Source organism: Balaenoptera musculus, chromosome 18 (assembly GCF_009873245.2).
Source record: "Balaenoptera musculus isolate JJ_BM4_2016_0621 chromosome 18, mBalMus1.pri.v3, whole genome shotgun sequence".
Classification (NCBI taxonomy): domain Eukaryota; kingdom Metazoa; phylum Chordata; class Mammalia; order Artiodactyla; family Balaenopteridae; genus Balaenoptera; species Balaenoptera musculus.
In genome coordinates, this window is record NC_045802.1 from 7280160 (window position 1) to 7300013 (window position 19854).

At 41.4% G+C, this 19854-nt stretch overlaps 1 protein-coding gene across 6 annotated transcripts in view; it reads right to left on the reverse strand.

Annotated features, from left to right (window-relative positions):
* The window catches only part of KATNAL1 (katanin catalytic subunit A1 like 1), an 87982-nt gene that overhangs the window by 56801 nt on the left and 11327 nt on the right, over nucleotides 1–19854 (reverse strand). Inside the window, exon 1 of one of the 6 annotated variants that reach the window (XM_036831935.1) lies at nucleotides 12527–12785. The exons of 1 other annotated variant lie outside the window; for it this stretch is intronic. In XM_036831935.1, the coding sequence (XP_036687830.1) occupies nucleotides 12527–12587 (61 nt within the window). In that variant the 5' untranslated portion in view covers nucleotides 12588–12785. Of the gene's footprint in view, nucleotides 1–11420; nucleotides 11442–11979; nucleotides 12106–12152; nucleotides 12235–12526; nucleotides 12789–19854 lie in introns of those variants that run through there. 4 more of the 6 variants (XM_036831937.1, XM_036831938.1, XM_036831941.1 and 1 more) reach the window with 4 other exon arrangements.

A 19854-nucleotide genomic window follows, 5' to 3' on the forward strand; every position in this document is an offset into this window, starting at 1 on the left:
TCTAAGTTTTCTAACCACTGCTTTCCTATGAATTGGGAATACCATGACGAGTGATTAGTCTGGTAATGTCAGTGTAAATTGTATGTCTTTAGCACAGCTATAGTGTCATTGCATAATAATCACAATGCTTTGTCATTTAGTTCAATATTCTACACTCCACTGTGCTTTAAAAGCATAAATATGTCAAGTCCATTTTTCTCATCTCTTCTTGTTTTGACATGATGGGAATCCGCTGACAATAAATGAAGTAAAATGTCACAGTACAGTGATATGCAGGGCACATGAAACACTGTGATTATAGTGCACATCAAGCAGCAATGCAAAGCAATGAGAACATCACAAAGTCTCTACTCCAACTACTGAACTCTGCACAAAAGTAGCCATAAACAATATGTAAACAAATGAGTGTGGTTGTGTTCCAATAAAACTTTATTTACAGACACTGATATCTGAATTTCATTTATTTTCACATCACAGAACACTATTCTTCTTTTGACTTCTTTAACCATTAAAAAAAAATGAAAATAACATTCTTAGTTCATGGGCCATACAAAAATAAGGAGCAGACTGAATTTGGCCCCCAGACTATAGTTTGCCAACTCCTGCTTTCAGCTTGTCTTAAGAATCTAGGAAAATAAACACATACTAACCCAAAAGAAGTAGAAGGAAGAACATAATAAGGTTAAGAGCAAAAAGCAATAAAATAGAACAGAAAAAAAAAAAAAAGAAATTTCTATGTAGCCAAAAGCTGGTTCTTTGGAAAGAGCATTAAAAATGATTAAACCTCTAGTATTACTGACCAAGAAAGGGAGAGAGAAAACACAAATTACCAAAATCAGAAATGATGAAGGGGTTATCACTACAAACTTTAGAGCTATTAAAAGGCAAAAGAGGGCTTAATGAAATGGACAAATTCTATGAAAGTCACAACATACCAAAGCTATTTCTCAAGAAGAAACAGAGTAATTAATCTGAATAGTCCTCTGTCAATCAATGAAATTCAATTTGTAATTTAAAATCTTTCCACTAAAAAACAAAACAAACAAACAAAAACCCAAAACACTCCAAATCCAAAAGGTTTCACAAGTGAATTCTCTCAAGTACTCAGGGAAAAAATAAACCAATTCCAAACAAACTCTCTCAGAAAAAGGAAGAGGTGGAAAAACCTCCAACTCATATTTTAAGGCCAGCTTTACCCTGATACCAAAACCAGACATTATAAGAAAAGAAATTTACCTACCAGTATCCCTCAGGAACACGGATACAAAAATATTTAAATTTTAGCTAATCAAATCCAGTATATAAAAAGGATAACACATTATGACCAAGTGGGGTTTATACCAAAAATTCAAGGTGGTTTCTATTAAAAAACCAATCAATATAATTTTAAGAGACTAGAAGTGAAACATATGATCATCTGAGTAGATGCAGAAAAAGTACTGGACAAAATTCAACACCATTAATGGTAAGAGCTCTCAGCAAACTGACAATAGAATTTCCTCAACCTAGTAAAGAGGATCTATGAAATACCTGCAGCTAACGTCACATTTACTGTGAAAAAACTGAATGCTCTCTCCCAAGATCAAGAAGGAACAAGGCCAGTGTATTTCCTCTCACCCCTTCTATTCAACGTTAGAACTAGAGGTTCTAACCAGTGCAACTAGCCAAGAAAAAAATAAAAGGGATAAAGATTAGAAAAGAAGAAGTAAAACTGCTTTTATTCACATACAACATAATTGTTAATGGAGAAAATCCTAGGGAATCTATAATAACTACTAGAACTACTAAGTTAGTTTTGTAAAGCTTCAGGATACAAGGTCAATACTCAAAAATCAATTGTATTTCTAAATATTAACAATAAACAATTGAAAACTAAAATCAAAACAATGAAATCATTCAAAAATATTAAATATTTAAGGGATAAATTTAACAACACATATGCAAGATCTGGACACTGAGAAAGTAAAGATGACCTAAGTTAATGGAAATACATACGTGTATGTGTATGTGCACATGCATTTATGAATTGAAACTCTCAATAATGGTAAGATGTCAATTCCATGGAAAGTGAGCCACAGACTCAATGAAATCCCAATCAAAATCCCAGCAGCCTTTCTTGTAAAAATCTACAAGCTGATTCTAAAACTTAGATGGAAATACAAAGGACATAAAATAGTCAAAACAATTTCAAAAAATAGTAAAGCAGGACAACTTATATTGATTCCAAGATTTATTATAAAATTACAGGAATCAAGACAGTGTGGGACTGGCATAAAGACAGACACACAGACCAATGGAACAAATTACAGAATCCAGAAAGATCCATAGATATATGGCAAATTAATTTTTGACAAAGTTGACAAGGCAAGTCAATGAAAAAAAAGTTGTTTCCAAAAAAGGGTGCTGAAACAACTAGATATCCATATGGGGGGAAAAAAAACTGAATCTCAACTCTTACCTCACATCATAAAAATTAACTCAAAATGAATGACTGACCTAAATGTAAGAGTAAAAACTACAAAACTTCCAGAAGACAACCCAACAACCTAAGATTGTTGAGGTTTTTTGCACTGGTCCCCCAAACCCCAGTTCCCACAGGGCAACACATAATGGGCCAAGTGATACCAGCATATGCAGGAGCCTGCGTTACAGGAGAAGAATCCTAAGTTCAGGGAACCCAAATCTATTATATTGAACACCATGCATGCCTACCCTTTGTTCCAAATGAAGATAGTATCTTTCTTTCAAGGCTGTAAGGAAGCCTAAACTTTGCTCAGGAGGAAGACACTCCATCTACCCTCCAAGGCTGTTCAACTTGGTATCTCAATTCATCTTGGGGAGTCCCTTTGTCTCTTCTATTTTGAATCATTTTTTTGTCTATCACGTGCCTTTCTTTCTGGTTTTACTCCCTTACCTTTACGGAACACATTTTCCATAGATGGGGGGTAAAGTTTCTGAGATCGTGCATGTCTGAAAACTCCTTTATTCTACCCTCATACTTCAGTAATAGTTTGGCTGGCTATTGAATCCTCACTTGCAAATAATTTTCCTTCAAAAATTTAAAGGCATTGCTCTATTACCTTCTAAGTTTCACGATTAAGTTGAGGAAACAGAAGTCATTCAAATTCCTGATTCCTTATATATCATCTGTCTTTTCCCCCTTCTGAAAATTTGTAGGATTTTTTTGGACAAAGTTTTCTAAAACTGTTGATGATATGCTTTGATATGGGTCTATCTGGGATTCTTTCAATCTAGAAATTAATATCTTTCAATTTTAGGAAAACTGCTCAATCATCAATCATTGATGATTTCTTTCCATTTTTTCTCTCTTTCTAAAACACCGTTTATTTAGCTATTGGACTTTCTAGGTTGGTCCTCTAATTTTCTTATCTCTTCTCTCCTATTTTCCATCTCTTTGTCCTTTTGCTCTACTTTTTTGAGATTTTCTCAACTTTATATTCTAACCCCTCTCTAGAGTATTTTCCTCCTTTTGCATTTTATTATTGAAGTATCTAACGTAGAGGTCCACAAGTCTTCAGTGAATTTTAACATTAGTTACACCCAGGTAACACCCACATCAAGATACGGAACATTTCCATACCCCATAGGATCCAGGTCTCCTCACAGTTAGTACTTCTCCTCTAGGGCAATTACTATTCTGACTTCCGTTACCATTGAGTTGTGCCTGTTTTTTTAAAAATAAGCTTTATTGAGGTATAATTTTTATGCAATGAAATTCACTAATTTTAAGAGTACAATTTGATTTCTTTTGAAAAATGTATACAACTGCATACATTCTTCTGTTCACTAATCACTAAAGATTTGTCTTTTCTGGAATGTGACATAAATAGAATGATACAGTATATATTCTGGTGTCTGACTTCTTTCATTTAGAATAATAGTTTTGGTATTCAACCATGCTGTTCATATATCAGTAATTTAACGCTTTTATTGCTGAGTAGTATCTCATTATATGGATATATCAAATTTGTTTATTCATTCACCAGTTCTCCATATGGCACTTCACAGAAATAAACACAAAAGTACAGGATACATCCTTGACCAAGGCTTCACAGTATTTCCACTGAGGTCACATCCAAAATTTCAAGGTACAAGAAATACAATCCCTCATGAGGGTGAGTCAAAGGCTACAACATATAGCTGAATCCGTGCTACTATCAAAAGCACTTGATAATCTAATAGTTACTATAAAATAAGTACATCTAAAAACATAGGGTCATTTAAAAATGAATAGGCACATGTGAAAAAGAATCAAAAAGAACTTCTAGCATTAAAAAATATAGTCATTGAAATGAAAAACTCAATGGACTGAGAAAATAGCAGATTAGGCACAGATGAAAGGGGAATCAAGAAACCAGAACACAGAGCTATAGAAACTGCCCAGAATGCAGCATATAGAGATGGAATAAGTAAGCAAAGATAAGAAATGCAGAGAGCAGAAAGATACGATCCATCATATGTCTATTATGAATTTTAGAAGGAAAAAAGGAGAGAGCAATATCCAATATATAATGGCTAAAAAATTTCCAAAATCTATAGAAGACAGTAACTCTCTGTTTCAAAATAAATAAAAATAAATCCACATCTAGAGACAGTGTAGTAAAACTGAAGAAACTAAAAGCAACAGAGAGAAATGATATATTATCAGCAAAGGAAAAATAATATATTGACAGCTAACTTTTCAAAAAGAACGCTAGAAGCCTGGAGGCAGCAGAACAGTACCTTGCATGTGCTGGGGGTGGGAGCTGCCAACCTAGAATTGCATACCAAGCTAAACTCTTCAAGCGTGAAGGCAACAGAAAAATTTCAGACAGAAAAACCTGGGTAGGGATCCAGGCACCACAAATTTTCTGTTGTGACCTCAGGCAAATCATGTAATTTCTCACTTCTACATCTATAAAAGAGGGAGAATAATATTTCTCACCATAAGGTTATTGTAAAAATTAAGTGTGATAATACATTAGCATCATTCCTAGCGTATGATGACACTGAATCAACGTAAACTATTTTACTCCACACTCAACACTAAAACAGAGGTTTGGAGCAGCTAATTTTTCCCCAAAAATAACAGTAAATCAACGGATCCAGTTTTCATTATAAATTCCTAGAAGCTATACCACAACTTTAATTACTTTTAACCATAATCTTGAAGTATAAGAGGGTTTTTTAAAATCTCCTTTAGTTTAAATTAGAAGAGTTTCTAGGACTTTTAAATGGTCAGGTTACATGTAAAGGAGGCATGAAATATTTTGGCAATGTCGCACACTTGACAATACTTCTCTTACTGAGGTATAATTTTATCATGTATTCAAAAATGAATCAGCATCTTCTTGCAACATTTACTACTGAACTGATCCAGTCATGCTGCCCTACACAGAACGATCCAAGTATATCTTCAAGGAGAGTTCTATTCTCAGAATGAAAAGAAGAGCTCAGTTCAAGTTCATGCTCAGACCAAGAAGAAAAAAACATTGCTTCACTTGGTTCTAGATAATTATGACTTGTCTCCTTCATGACTCAGATCTAAACATAACAAATAAACCCCTGGTTCCAAGCTCTCCCTCCAGCTGCACCTCCAACCACACCCTTCCCCCCACCATCCTGCACAAAACACACGCACACGCGCGCACGCACACACGCGCACACACAGCTTTCTCCGCCAACATACCTGGATTTTTATCTTATACCAAGACTAAGACACACATTTGGGAAAACTAATAACTAGTTTATTTTCAAAACCCAAAATTGCTTAGGATGTCACTAATAATTCCTTTTTAAATTAAAACATGGTATTTATAATTCTTTTGTCTCCACAGTAATGGTTTTTAAATAGGAAAGAAAACATTGTTTTCAAACTAATTTTTAATGTGAGTGATATCTATCCAATTCAGTTATAATACATGTGAGGCTTAAGAAAAAAGTCTGCGTTAAACTATTTTTATTCTTACACTTCTGTATTTCTCTCACATTGCTCCTTTTCCTACCACAAGCTGTAAATTCCTGAAAGTAGATATTTATTCTAGAAACACTGAAGCAGCCTCAACTATAGCAATGTGAACAAAATAACACTAGTTAGAATAGTGGTAGCAAAACAACAAATTGAGTTTAATTTTCAGCATTTTGTACCACACTGAATTCAACCAATGTCCAGGCTCCACGTATTTTTTTAATGTTTATCCAAATCACCAAATTCCAGTTTATTTCATGTAATGACTGCTATAAATACAAGCAATCAAACAAACATATAACCACAACTTCTCAAATTACTGCATCTTGAAGTGTGTTTTAATAGCAATAAATTAACCTACTATGTGAATACTAGTCACCAAAATAGTTAACTTTGAAAGTCATGATACCTCCCATCTCTTTATGTGGGGTTATATTCTCAAGGACTGTAGCTTGCCGTGAATAATGGAGAATATGACTTAATCATATACCCAGAGATAAGACGAAAATATCTGTAGCAATGAAGCTTTTTCATTTGTTTCCTCACCTGAGCTCACTTCACAAATACTTGAGAAACAGAAAATAACTGTCTGAGCAACACGAGAGAATCTAGATAGAGAATTCGAACAGCTTAAATGTTTCTCAGAAGTGACCATTACAATAATTTCTGCCCATGTACTAAATTCCACTGGCATTGTTAAAACATTAAAAAAGATAGAAAATGTTTATCATCCGCCACTGTCCCAATATGGCAGCTTAAATTATAAATTTTATCTTAAGTGCATAAATACCCTTTAAGCATGAAAATAACAGTAAGAACATTTACTGAATGCTTACTCCACATCAAGCAGTGTGATAAAAATGGCTTTCTAGACATCTACTGGAGATTAAACAATGCACCTTGGAAAATTACTGCATTTTTTTTTTAACTATTCTCAATCTACACCTTAAATTTATCTAGCAAATGCCTGTATATACCTGATTTTTACTAGATATTCTAAGGCATAGTTTCACGAGGTCTACCATTTGTATTACGATTATCGAGGAGAGAAAATGTTTAAAATAATGCCGAGTACATTAAAATATATACATATTTTCATTTACAAATAGATGCTCAAATATTATTGAAATCATAATATGGATCAGTCCAAAAATGAGATGAGTCAGAGAATCAAAGAATTTTGGAGCTGTTGGGATCTCAAAACTTGTACTGGAACCCCCTGTTTCTTTGAAGACGAAACTAAGGAAAAGACATTGTTACTATTAACAGTCTATATAAAATAACATTTTATAGCACTTAAGGAAGCTTCATTTAAAAGAATAATTGATGAATCTTTTTATATAGATCAAATTATCATTTTGTAATGTAACTACTACCTGATCTACCTGCTTAATATGGTCAAGTAAAGTCACAGAACATGGCCTTTTGTCAAAGAGAACTGACGATCTTGCCATGTTGTTGGTAAGGAAGGGGGAGAAGGGGAAGAGAAAGGCCTTCGATTATGGAGCACTTCAGGTTCACCTCCGTTAAACTGTCTAATTTTCCCAAAAATCTTATAAATAGTATTTTTTTTTTTTAAAGAATTTCACTTATTTATTTATTTATTTTTGGCTGTGTTGGGTCTTTGTTTCTGTGCGAGGGCTTTCTCTAGTTGCAGCAAGCGGGGGCCACTCTTCATCGCGATGCGCGGGCCTCTCACTGTCGCAGCCTCTCCTGTTGCGGAGCACAGGCTCCAGACGCGCAGGCTCAGTAGTTGTGGCTCACGGGCCCAGTTGCTCCGCGGCATGTGGGATCTTCCCAGACCAGGGCTAGAACCCGTGTCCCCTGCATTGGCAGGCAGACTCTCAACCACTGCGCCACCAGGGAAGCCCCTTATAAATAGTATTAACATCTTTTTTGAGTGGGGCGCAGGTTGGGAAACATGCGCACGATCACATGGAAAATAAGCTGTAGTTCCAGAAGTGGACAACAGATCTATCTGACCCCTCCCACTGCACCACACTCAGGAAATGATCCTTGGAGAAATGTTCTCTGTAAAAGAGTATCACTGTACATGTTGAGAAAATAAAGTATTGATCCAAAAGCTCTGTCAGGGCCTTTCTAGTTTTAGTGTGATATTTATACAAATAGACAGCAATTATCAGTTTAAATGAATAAATCTAAAGTTACTGAGGAATGGTCCAATCATAAGTTCTTGGCCTGAATTCTCTTCTCTTCAGGAACACATTAGCATATTGGTTTCCTCAATATTTTAAGCTTTCCCTTAGTAAACCAATCAAATTTTAAGGAAAAAAAAAATTACACCGCCTGGTGTTTTGCTGTCATCTAATCAATGAAACAATTCTTACTTGTCCTAGCTCAGGTCCCCTTCCATAGTGGCTATTTCAAATCTCCACTATTCTCCTTTCCTAACCCCAATCTCATCTCTCATCAATTGACCTTTACTTCTATCCACCTCTTAGGGGCCATAAGCTTTGAACTCTCACCTTTTACCACCCAACCTATAAATACCTGTATCTATTCGCATCTCTTCCTTTTTCAGAGCGTCTCCCCTCCTATCAACGCTAGCATGCTGCCTAGTAACACAGCTAGCACTTAGCTGCTGCTTAGGAAACGTACCAAATTCATTCTAGCCTAATTCTTCCACCCTGCTCGCCCCATCCTTCCCCACTTTCTCAGGGACCTCGATCAGCTCTCTCCTCGCTCCTCGTCGCCTACATCGTCACACATTTCCTCTTTATTGGCTCTTTCCTTAATAGCTTGTCATCAATCTTTTTTTAAAAAAACAACCTACAAACCTCTTCTAGCTTGCCTCAACTCTTTTTCTTCACAGTCAAGCTTCTTTAAAAAGAAGTGTGACTGGAAATTTTATGTTAAGGAAGTACTGTTGAATTTTTTAAGTAGGTAATATTACAGTTCTATTTTTTTTTTTAAAGAATCCTTAACTTTCAAAGATACATATTGAAATAATTACAGATAAAAAGATACGATATCTGAGTCTAGCTTAAAAATAATACATGGGACTTCCCTGGTGGCACAGTGGTTAAGAATCTGCCTACCAATGCAGGGGACACCCTTCGATCCCTGGTCCGGGAAGATCCCACATGCCGCAGAGCAACTAAGCCCGTGCGCCACAACTACTGAGCCTGCGCTCTAGAGCCTGCGAGCCACAACTACTGAAGCCCGCGCGCCTAGAGACCGTGCTTCGCAACAAGAGAAGCCACCACAATGAGAAGCCTGTGCACCACAACGAAGAGTAGCCCCTGCTCGCCGCAACTAGAGAAAGCCCACACGCAGCAACGAACACCCAACGCAGTCAAAAATAAAAATTAATTAAAAGAGAAATAAATAAAATAATCCAACTGCGGGCAGAGATTATAGATGAAACAAAATTGGTCATGTGTTCATTCTCCAAGCTAGGTGATGGCTACATGGGGCTCATTATTCTGTTTTCTTTTGTATATGTATTAATACGGAAACTTTTTTCAAGTAGCCTATGCCCAGATTCCTCTTCTTCATTTTTGCAAAGTTTGGAAATGATATGCAGTCACTAAATCCACTGGACACATTTCAATATTTGCCTTACTCGCCCTCTCCGAGGCACCTGGACCACTCCCTCCCTGCTTCCTACTTTCCTCTCCCTCGTCATTTGTTGTGAAGCTCTCTGTGGTTCTTCTCATTGCTCTCTGCCTCCTGACCTCTCAGCCTCAACTGTGGCTCCCGCTTCCTTTCAAATACACCCCCCTCTCCCCAGAAACTCAACCCCCCTGTAAATGCTGCTGTTTCCCAAGAGTTCCATAGCCAAACCTCTTCTTTTTTCATAGCTACACATTCCTCCTATGTGAGCTGGTCCATTCTCTCCTATAACTACTTAACTACATGTAAACCTCTACCTCTGAGCTCTGTCCTGAACTCCGGATACAAATGCCTCCTTACCTGAATATCCTACAGGAACCTGGAACAAATACGCAAAAGTGAATTGATTTACCTTTATCTTTTGCCCCGATAAAAACCTGTTCCTCCTCATCTCAATCAGTGGTTTCACTATCCCATCAGTCACCCTAGCCAGAAAACTAAGAATTATTCGTCTTAGGATTCCAAATCTTTCTAGCCCCCAACATCCAAACTCTTATTAAGTAATATCAATTTTACCTCTTAAATACTCCTGCAATCCACCTCTTTCCATAACTCCGACTGCTTACTTTAGGCTCTTTTCATTTCCTTACTGGACATTTTTGGGTTTTTTTCCCCTAAAACTGGTTTTCCTATCACCACTCTCCTGGATCCATTCTCCACACTGGAGCCGGAGGTCTTTCTAAAATACAAACCCAATAAATGGCACTACTCCATCAGAAATTCTTCAACAGTCACCCCATGTTGAGGAAAAATTCTAAACGCTTTGTCATGGTACCAAGTACTTCGAGATCTGGTCTCTCCCACTACATTGCAAGTATTCTGGGATTTAGTCATCAGAATGACCTAGGGTTCCGCAAACACAAAGCACTCCAATTTTTCCTTTGCTTTTGTTATGCCATTTGCCTAGAATGACTTTCCTCAGCCTCTCTCCAGTAAAAGCTTAAGCAACTTTCCTAACACAAGTCAAATGTCACATCATTCTGGAGGCTTCTCCTAATCTCCCTAGACAGAGTCAGGCTCTTTCTTCCAAAGGGTGTGGAAAACGGCATCAGTGGTTGAGATCCTGACTGAGATGAGTTAGACCCACTTGGGATGAAATCCCAGGTTCACACCTTATCATCTATGACTTTGGGCAAGGTCTCTAAGGCTGCTTCCTCATCTCTAGATAACAGCAGCGACTTCACAGGATTGCTGTGAGGATTAAATAAGGGGCTGCATGCAAAATACGCCAAAGAGTACCTCCCACAGAGTAAGTATTCAATACACGTCACTGTGATATTACCACGTATTCCCACGCGAGGCTCACAGCAACTTGCACCTCTCTCCCACACTACTGTGATGACACGAATGTGTGCCCACGCAGGACACAGACTATATTCTATCATCTCTTAATTCCCACCACCTGGCATATATTGCCTGGCACATAATAGGTCCTTAACAAATCTTGAATGAATGAATAAACAAATCTTGAATGAATAAATAAGATATTTCAAATCCTTATACTGTATACCATAAGGTCTTGATTTTTTTCTAGTGGTCTTACTAAACCTACTTTTTATCTCCTCCTATGAAACTGCTACTTTAAGTATAGTTTACAGAGCCCAACTTCATTTAATGGAAATAAAAGGAATTTTATAGTGGCCTTATGTTGTTTTCTTGTTTTAAAACATACACACACAAAATAAGTCCACAATACATCAATAATTTTCCAACATACCACTGTAAAATGCCAGATTTCTAAGATGGTATTCTACCTGTCGAAAAATGTTAAAGGGTAGACAAGGCAGGTTTTCTAAATCTGTGTCAGCTTCCTTACCGCCAGGGCCTGAGCAAACTTCAGGTGCTAAGATGTATTCCAGAGCATTAAAAAAAAGAAAGAAAGAAAGAACATGGCGCTTTTCATTCTGAAAAATGGTCCTGAGAAATTCTGAAAAATGTTATAAAAAAGAAAATAATTACTACCCACTGCTAAAAAAAATGAAATAAAAAGACAAGTCTGTATTTCAAAAACATTAGTTATTTAAAGTTGAACTAAGGTTTCAAATAGAATCAAAATGTGTGTCGGCAGTGTTCAGGCTAGTAGGCGGGGGTGGATCTTGACCCTCAATAAATAAAATGCAAAATGCAAAACGGTAAAAATATCAGATACTACCATATAACAGCATGGTATCTTTTCTCTACTTCTACACTTAACCTTTAAACATTAATGCCCTTTGAGTAATTATTAATCAATGGGTTTAATTAATGCAAACACCTCCTACTTCAGAACAAATCTGATCAAATACCTAGAAATAAAGGAGGGAATCAGGGAAAAGGAGAAACGCCTGTTAAAATATAGTTTTTCGGGTCTCCCATCAAACGTGTGCGATACATACGGTTCTGCACCGAGAGGCAGCAACCTGGGGGGGAGAGGCGCCGAAGGCCCGAGGCCCTGCAGCCTGGGCGGCCGCTCCTCCCAGAGACTACGCGGGGCGGTGGCCGGGCCGGGGTGGGGCCAGTGCTGCAACCGGGGCGGGCCAAATGGCGGGGCGGAAAGCCCGAGTCTCACCTCCACTTCCCCTTCCCAGCGCTCAGAACCCAATTCCGCGACCACCCCAGAGCCCCCCCTCAACACAAAGAGAAAGATTGTCTCTCCCCGCTCGGATCAGTTTATCGGTCTTTCCCAGCTGTCGGGGACGCCGGGCTTTGTAGTTCTCCCGTCCAGGCCGCCCCGCCAAGGCCGCGAGCCCAAGGAGCCGCTGAACTACAATCCCCATCATGCCATGCGCGCCCGCGGCTCTCCCCGTCCCGCACGGCACGCACTGCCTCCCCCGCCGCGCACGGCCCCCGCGTCTCCCGCGGCGGGAGCAGGGGTGGGGCTGTTAAGCCGGATACCCCACCGCCGGCTCTGTAGCTGGCGCCCGTCTCCTTCGGATTCATTACCTAGGTGTCGCAGGTCGACCGACCGTTTTGCTGCGGTCCAGGTGGGGTTGGGGTGGGGCATAGGCCGCCGCCGCCGCGGAGTCCGTTAGTTCGCGACGTGCGTGTAGAGGCGGCGGCGGCGTACGGTTGCCATGGCAGCCGTGGGCCTGTAGGGCGTGGGGCTCGAAGTCAGCTCTGGGGAGGAGCCTGGGAACCCACCCAGATGCCGGGGCAGGGAGGCACTAGGGTGCGCCTAGGAGCGGAGGGAGACGGTGGCATGGAGGGGGACGGGTGACGAATTGAACTCCAGTGCTGCCGATGAGCCCTGCGCGGCAGCGTCCAATCCCCGTGGCAGGACGCGTGTCCGTTCTCTCGGCGAGCGCGGCGAGCCTGCTCTATTCGGAGAGGATGCCTGTGGCGTCAGAGGAAGGAGCGGCGCCAGGCTCCTTAAAGGTCGCTGGTCCAGCCCTTCCCTCTCCGCCTATCCCGGCATCCCCGCGGGGCCTGCCTCGAGGCATGTTTGGAACCTAAGCCACCTCTTTTGGGTTTTTTCACCAGTAAAACCGAATTTGCAACCTCTCACACCTCCTTTCTGCCGTTTTCTGTGTAGGATAGAAACGAATCATTTAGTAAAGTGTAATGCATACGGCCTTTAGGATTATTCGGGAGGCTTGAGAATTTGTAAATGGCATTGATTTCACTTGAACATTGATCTATAATATTTCTTAAATAATCGTATGTGGGCTGGCCATGACCCGTCTCAGAGATGCCGTGAGTCTATAACCCACTTCTTCGTTCACGTCCTGCCGCTACACTGGGTGGCTGGCTGATAACCAGGGGCAACTTAATTGGTCTGATGCTCAACGTTTTAATCTGCAAAATGGAGATAAGAGCCATTTCACAGTGCTCGTGAGAAATAAAAGCACTGACGCTGATGAAGCATTCTAAAACAAAGCCTGGCATTCAACAGTAACTTTCAAATATTAGTCCTTTGATCCATCGCGATGAGAGCCAGAAGGGTGGACTACTGGAGGTGAGGGTGTGGTTTGACTGAAGAGGGAATTTTTCTGTAGTGATAGAAAAGCTCTATATCTTGCTTAGATTTGGGTTCCAAGGGTATATGCGTTTGTCAAAACTCATGAAATGCTACACTTGAGATTTGTACATTTCACTGTAGGTAAATTTACCTCAAAAAAAGAACATTAAAATCGCAGCTATTATTATTAGAGCTGTAGACTCTAATTGAGACCACAGACATATTCTAGGTCCAATTTCCAGAATATGCAGGTGAGGAAAATGAGGCCTACAGATTTAAGTAAATGGAGGAGGAAGGAGGCATTACTGACCCTGTCATTTTCTAGTAATAAAAGCCTCTCGAGAATTTATGATTGAAAATAGCAAGCTGCTGTGTGTCATCAATTTTCAGTCGGGGTCACCTTGTCCATAGAGATTTTGTGGAAGGCCAGTGTTCTCTCCAAGACTGCATATTCCTTGGGGGCTTACAATTTCAGGGTCACTTCTGGCTCTAAGCTCTTGTTTTCTCTAAACAGACTGACTCACATCTCACCTCCTGCAACGCTTTTTTCTCCTGCTGACACACAATGTGGAAAGCAGACTCTTTTCTTTGGTTGTTCGTATAGCAGACTCTTCTGAAGGTTTGGAGCAACCAAAGGGTTCTGAATGAAAGATGCAAATAACCTAAAATTATAATTCCCTGCTCTTAAAAGTCCTTCAGTATCCCAGCGGCCTTGGTATCCACCGACCCCCATCCTCTTTAAGTATGAACCGCAGCTTCCCACTCTCCATCATCTCTGTGGTCCCATCCCTCCCCTCCTCTTTTCTCTCCTTATATAGCACTTTTACTTATCTCTGTCTCCGAATCTATACTTAGGGTCACCTTCCATTCCTAAATTGTTTATCAAAGTATTTTCCTACACACAAAAAAGTGCCTTGCCAAGAGAAACTGTAATGCCAGCTATTAAAATAATTGTCTTCACCCCAGAATATTTCTGCATATTCTATTTGATTCAGCCCACAGTATAGTTACTCAATAAGTAAGCAGCTTTTGCACATGACGTGCTTAGGCTACCTACAGAGTGGATTCAATTATGAAAACTATTTAGTATGAGTGAGGAAGCAGTTGATAGTAGCTAGAATCTGATGTCCAAGAGAAAGAAAAGAAACCAAAGTCTTCATGATCACAGCTTATATTGTGCAGAAGAAATGACAGCATTCAAAAAAGAAAATCCAGAACAAAACCTGAGTATGAAGCAATCACAGAAGCAACACCCGGACCTGTCACCTCTAGCAATTTGGTCACAACTGTGCGTATATTTTAAGGCTATAAATAGACTCTCCTTTACTCCTGGGGAAGATGATACTGATCAGCTCCCAGCTGAACACATGTTTAGTCAGGGTGACAGGTTCACCTGATCCATTGATCCTTCACCTGGTGTCCTGTGTTCACAGTCACTTGCATTTGCAAAGCAGCTGGCCGGGGTCGCAGTGCAGCCTACAACCATGAAGAGGTCTCCAAACGCAAGGTCCCAACGCATAACTCTCCTTGTTTTCTGAAATTGGGATCCCAGAGCCTCCATGCAGCGGGACAAGCCCCTTGAGGAGAGCGGATGACAGCAGCGAAAGGAAACAGCTGCTTTGCAGGAAGCTGAAGGAGGGCAGTCACGCACAGGAAGACCACGAGCCACTGAAGCACAGCCTTAAAAAACCTGGCGTGGCTCTGGACGGCTGGGAAACTACGGGGACTGCCCGTAAACTTTAGTTGGGTGTTTCCACTGGATACTTTCTACCAGTTCAAGTGATAGTTAAACACACTGTGCAAATTCAAAAGATGGGGCTGAAAGTAATAACAGATTTATCTCCTGAGATAGACAATATGGTCAAGAGCCCCCACCCTCATTAAAGAGACTCTGTGGGAATTCCCTGGCGGTCCAGTGGGGAGGACTCATCGCTTTCACTGCTGTGGCCCGGGGTTCTATCCCTGGTCAGGGAACGAAGATCCCACAAGCCACAAGACAGCCAAAAAAAAAAAGAGACTTGGCGCTTCTGGTTCAAAGCCAGAAGTTTTCCCTCAGTTCTCAGTCCCCTGGCCTTGGTAGCCTTTGACTTTACCGACCCCCCTCCTTTGTGCTCCGTGACCTTGGTTCTCTTCAAAGCATCGTCACTGCGTTCCTCACCAGCTCTCCTACCTGCTCCTTAAACGTGGGAATGGCTCCCAGCGTTCAGTCCACAGACCCTGTCCATGTGCAAGGCTTCATCCCGGCCCCGGGCGACGCTCAGATCTCCCTTACTGGTTCTGGCCCCCAGGTTCCAGCGCCGCACCAAGCACGCAGGGGCTTGTTCTATTGCTCCTAATGTTCTCTTCACCTGGCATGCTCCCCCCTCCACTAAATTCTACCTGTTCCATCAAAACTAACTCAGGCCTTTACATGAAACCTTTCCAGATCATTCCTGCTCACAATCCTACTATCCTGCCCTGTACTCACAATATTTCCCACCTATATCACCCACCTGACAACTAACCATACTGCCTCGTGACAGATCACGTATTGATTTCTCATTGGCTTTTGTCTTTTCTCCTCACTAGACTTCAAGCTCCTCTGATGTGCATTTCTGGGTATTCCCCAAAACATCTTTATAATACCTTTTCTGGAAAAAGGACACAATATTTTTGATTGGTGGTTCCTTAGCTTTTCTCCTTAGTGCAACCTCTCTCTGGCGGTCCTCCCCCTTCTGGTACTATACAGGACACCTGCAGCCTCTTAATACAGCCTGAATCCTGTGGAAAGGTGGGGCCGCCCATATGGATTCAGGGGAGAGGTACCTTGGGAGACAGTTCCCTTAAGACTTTTGGTATGGAAGGAGTTCAGGAGATAAGTGGCACTGAGTCCAATGTGCAAAGTCACCGTTACCCTTGAAGGTGTCCTAGAGCAGAATTGAGCAGGTCCCATCAGCTTTTTAATATGTAAAATGTGCTAGGCTAAGGTAGAGTCGGGTAAGACGAAATAGAATAGAAAGTGATTGAAAATTAAATGCAGACTGTATCTCATATTCCAGCAAAGCGTTGTGAGGCAGTTACTGAGCTACAGTCTTTCAGCTTCAAACCTACCCTCTACTGCTTTGAGTTGCTGGTGCTGGAACTGCACAAACCACACTTCTCCTTTGCCATCTGGCTACCGGGGGCCCTGGAGGCAGAGCATGTGCTGGAGGAAAGGGAAGGGACTTGCTCCGTGCCAGCATCGTCCCCCCCCACCCCCCGACGGCCCTCTAGCCTGGTAGCGGTGTTTCCTGTCTCCAGCTTCTTACTGCTCTTCCAGAACCAGCCTTACCCCCCCTCTTCTCCCTCTACCCCCAACTTACCCCCATCAGCCAGGCAGCGCCCCCTTCAGAAGTTGGGGCCCCAGCTCCATGGCGCCTCTCTTCGAAGCTGCTGGGTTCTGGGTGGTGGTCCAGTGGTCCCTGGTGGCCCAGTGGTTAGGACTCCGAGCTCTCACTGCCAAGGGCCTGGGTTCAATCCCTGGTCAGGGAACTAAAATTCCACGAGCTGTGCGGCACGGCCAAAAAAAAAAAAAAGCTGCTGGGTTCTGATAACCACAGCCCCCTCTCTGCTCTGATCTCCAGCTCCCAAGGCAGTAGCTGCTTCTTGCAGCTAATTTGTTCAGTCCTCCAACATCTGTTTAACCAACTCCCTACGTTAAATTCTCTCTGTTGAGACACACTCTGGTTTCTTCTTTCCTGACTGGTGGACCCTGACCAATACGGATCAGGAAGTAAAATATATTTCCTACTGTGAATGTCGGTGGAAAAGAGCCAAGAACACTACCTTAGAGGAGTCGGGGTTCTTAAATAAACAAGCAGACGTCCTGCATGTCGAGGGGCCAGTCCTGACAGGTGGAGGTGCTCTGCATTTCAGGTCTGCGAAGAGCAGAGACCCAGCTCCTCCACAGCAGCTGTCTCTGTTGGACCCCAGGCCTAGTCTGGCCCCTGACCCTCACTGCCAATGAGCCTGCAGTGTTCTCCCAGAGCTTGGCCTGAACCCCAGGCTTCGTCTGGAATCTGACCTCTCTCAGAATGTGGAAACTCAGCTTTTTCACTTGCTTCCCTTGTATTCCTCATTGGCAAGTGGGAGGAAGCAAATAGCTAATGATGCAAAAAGCCAGGAAGTGGTACCAGAGGCCTCATAAAGTGAACTGGAATTTGGTGAATGGAAGGGAAGGATTAAAAAGATTTTCAGGGCAGCAATTTTGTCTCTCTGATGCTGTCTTTTCTTAAAGGTAATGGAGGAGATAATAAGAGAAGGAAATGAAGAAACTTGTACCTGTGTTTCTGTCTTATCCAGCCAAAATGAGGCTTTGCTCTGTTTTATTCACGAACTGTACTTCTGCTTCAGTGCTCCCATTAGAAGTGAGACTTTCTTTAAAGACCAGAACTATTTTAGACCAGCCTCACTTAATCACATATTCCTAATGAAAAGAACTGCTCCCCATTTTAGGGCTTCAGAATATTTCCTATGTGCACCAAAATAAACACAAAACCTCTTGGCAGTAGCCTATGGGGATTCTCCTTGCTTGTGATTCTGTATTTCTTTATGCTAATTTGGAAATATGAACAAAAAACTCAGGATTCAAGGTTAAGTGGATTTGTAGCACTCTGGAGTGTTGTGGGTACATAACTCAATGAATGAACCCATAGTCCCCTGTGACAGCTGGAGTCATGGTATTTCTTTGAGCACTGCAGTAAGTCATCGTGAATACTCTGCAAGGTGCTAATATATTCGCAATGCTTCTTTCCCCTAACTATTGTAGGACCTTATATTTAGCAGAAGGATACATAACCAAATATGCATTACTCGAAAATGTTGGCAAGAGTTACTTCGTTTGTGACAAGCAGAATATCTTCTAGCAAATTGAAAAGCACGTCACCTTCTGATTCAGCCGCTGAAGCATGTAACGATGTAGGTGGCGTGTCACAGAGGAAAAGCAGCTTGTGATCAGGTTTTCTATTCTTAGAAGGCAGTCTTGTGGCAAGCAACCCCAGTCATGAAACGTTGCAGGTCTGAATGAAAAACGGAACAGTTCAGCTGGGATCCCCTTCCTCCTTCCCGTTGCGAGAAAATACAAGCCACGCTAGAGGGACCCTCCCGTTCCTGGAATACCTCTTTTTCCCCCCTGGTTTCCTGTGTCCTGTTCTACTGTGACTGTAGAATGGAGAATGATGGGGTTGGGAGGTGCAAATTCCATTTCCTTTTCTGGCTCTTGTTTTTCTGCTACATTTTAGGTCTTCTTTGTGATTTATGTGCATAAATGCTACAACATCATAAATATTGGCTGCATGAATCATTCCTAAATGGTTAACTACTCAAGCAAACCGTTCATCATCCCATCTCTCCTTGGTATTCTCTGCTTGTATTCACCAGGCTGCCGCCTTCCTTTCTCAAATCTCACCTCAAATTTCATGTTTCCAGAAAACCCTCACTAAGAGCTGTGATAAAGAATCCTAACAGCCCTTACTCAACCTCATCTCTGTCCCTTTTCCCCCCAACTCACGGGTTACCTGTTCTCGCTCTCTGAAAGTGAAGTTACAATGACATGAAGTAGGACAGCAATTACACAAGTTTTGTAAAGTGTCTTCTTGATCTGTGCCAGGATTTACAGCCTCATGGCCAATAAGCGTTTCAGTTTTGTTTTGTTTTGTTTAACATGTAAAACATACATAAAAAGTATAGAGTTGCATAACAACAACACCTGGTACCCACCACATCCTGATTTGGATTTTGATTATTTTTCAGATGCATGTTTTTTACTATTACTCTATCTCTGTGTTGTAAGCATTCTATAATATTGTTTTATGTGTTTTCAAGCTTTTTATAAATGTTATACTATGCTTTCTTGAGATTGCCTTTTTCTGTTCAAAGTTGTGTTTCTGAGGTTGATCCATGTTTATAAACATAAAGTTAGTTCATTCATTTTATTTATTTTATTTGTGTGTTATTTTTGGCTGCGTTGGGTCTTTGTTGCTGCATGCGGGTTTTCTCTAGTTGCGGCGAGCGGGGGCTACTCTTCGTGGCGGTGCACAGGTGTCTCACTGCGGTGGCTTCTCTTGTTGCGGAGCATGGGCTCTAGGCGCACGGGCTTCAGTAGTTGTGGCTCGCAGGCTCTAGAGCGCAGGCTCAGTAGTTGTGGCGCACGGGCTTAGCTGCTCCGCGGCATGTGGGATCTTCCCGGACCAGGGCTCGAACCCATGTCCCCTGCACTGGCAGGCAGATTCTTAACCACTGTGCCACCAGGGAAGCCCAGTTCATTCATTTTAATTGCTGTAACAATATAATACAG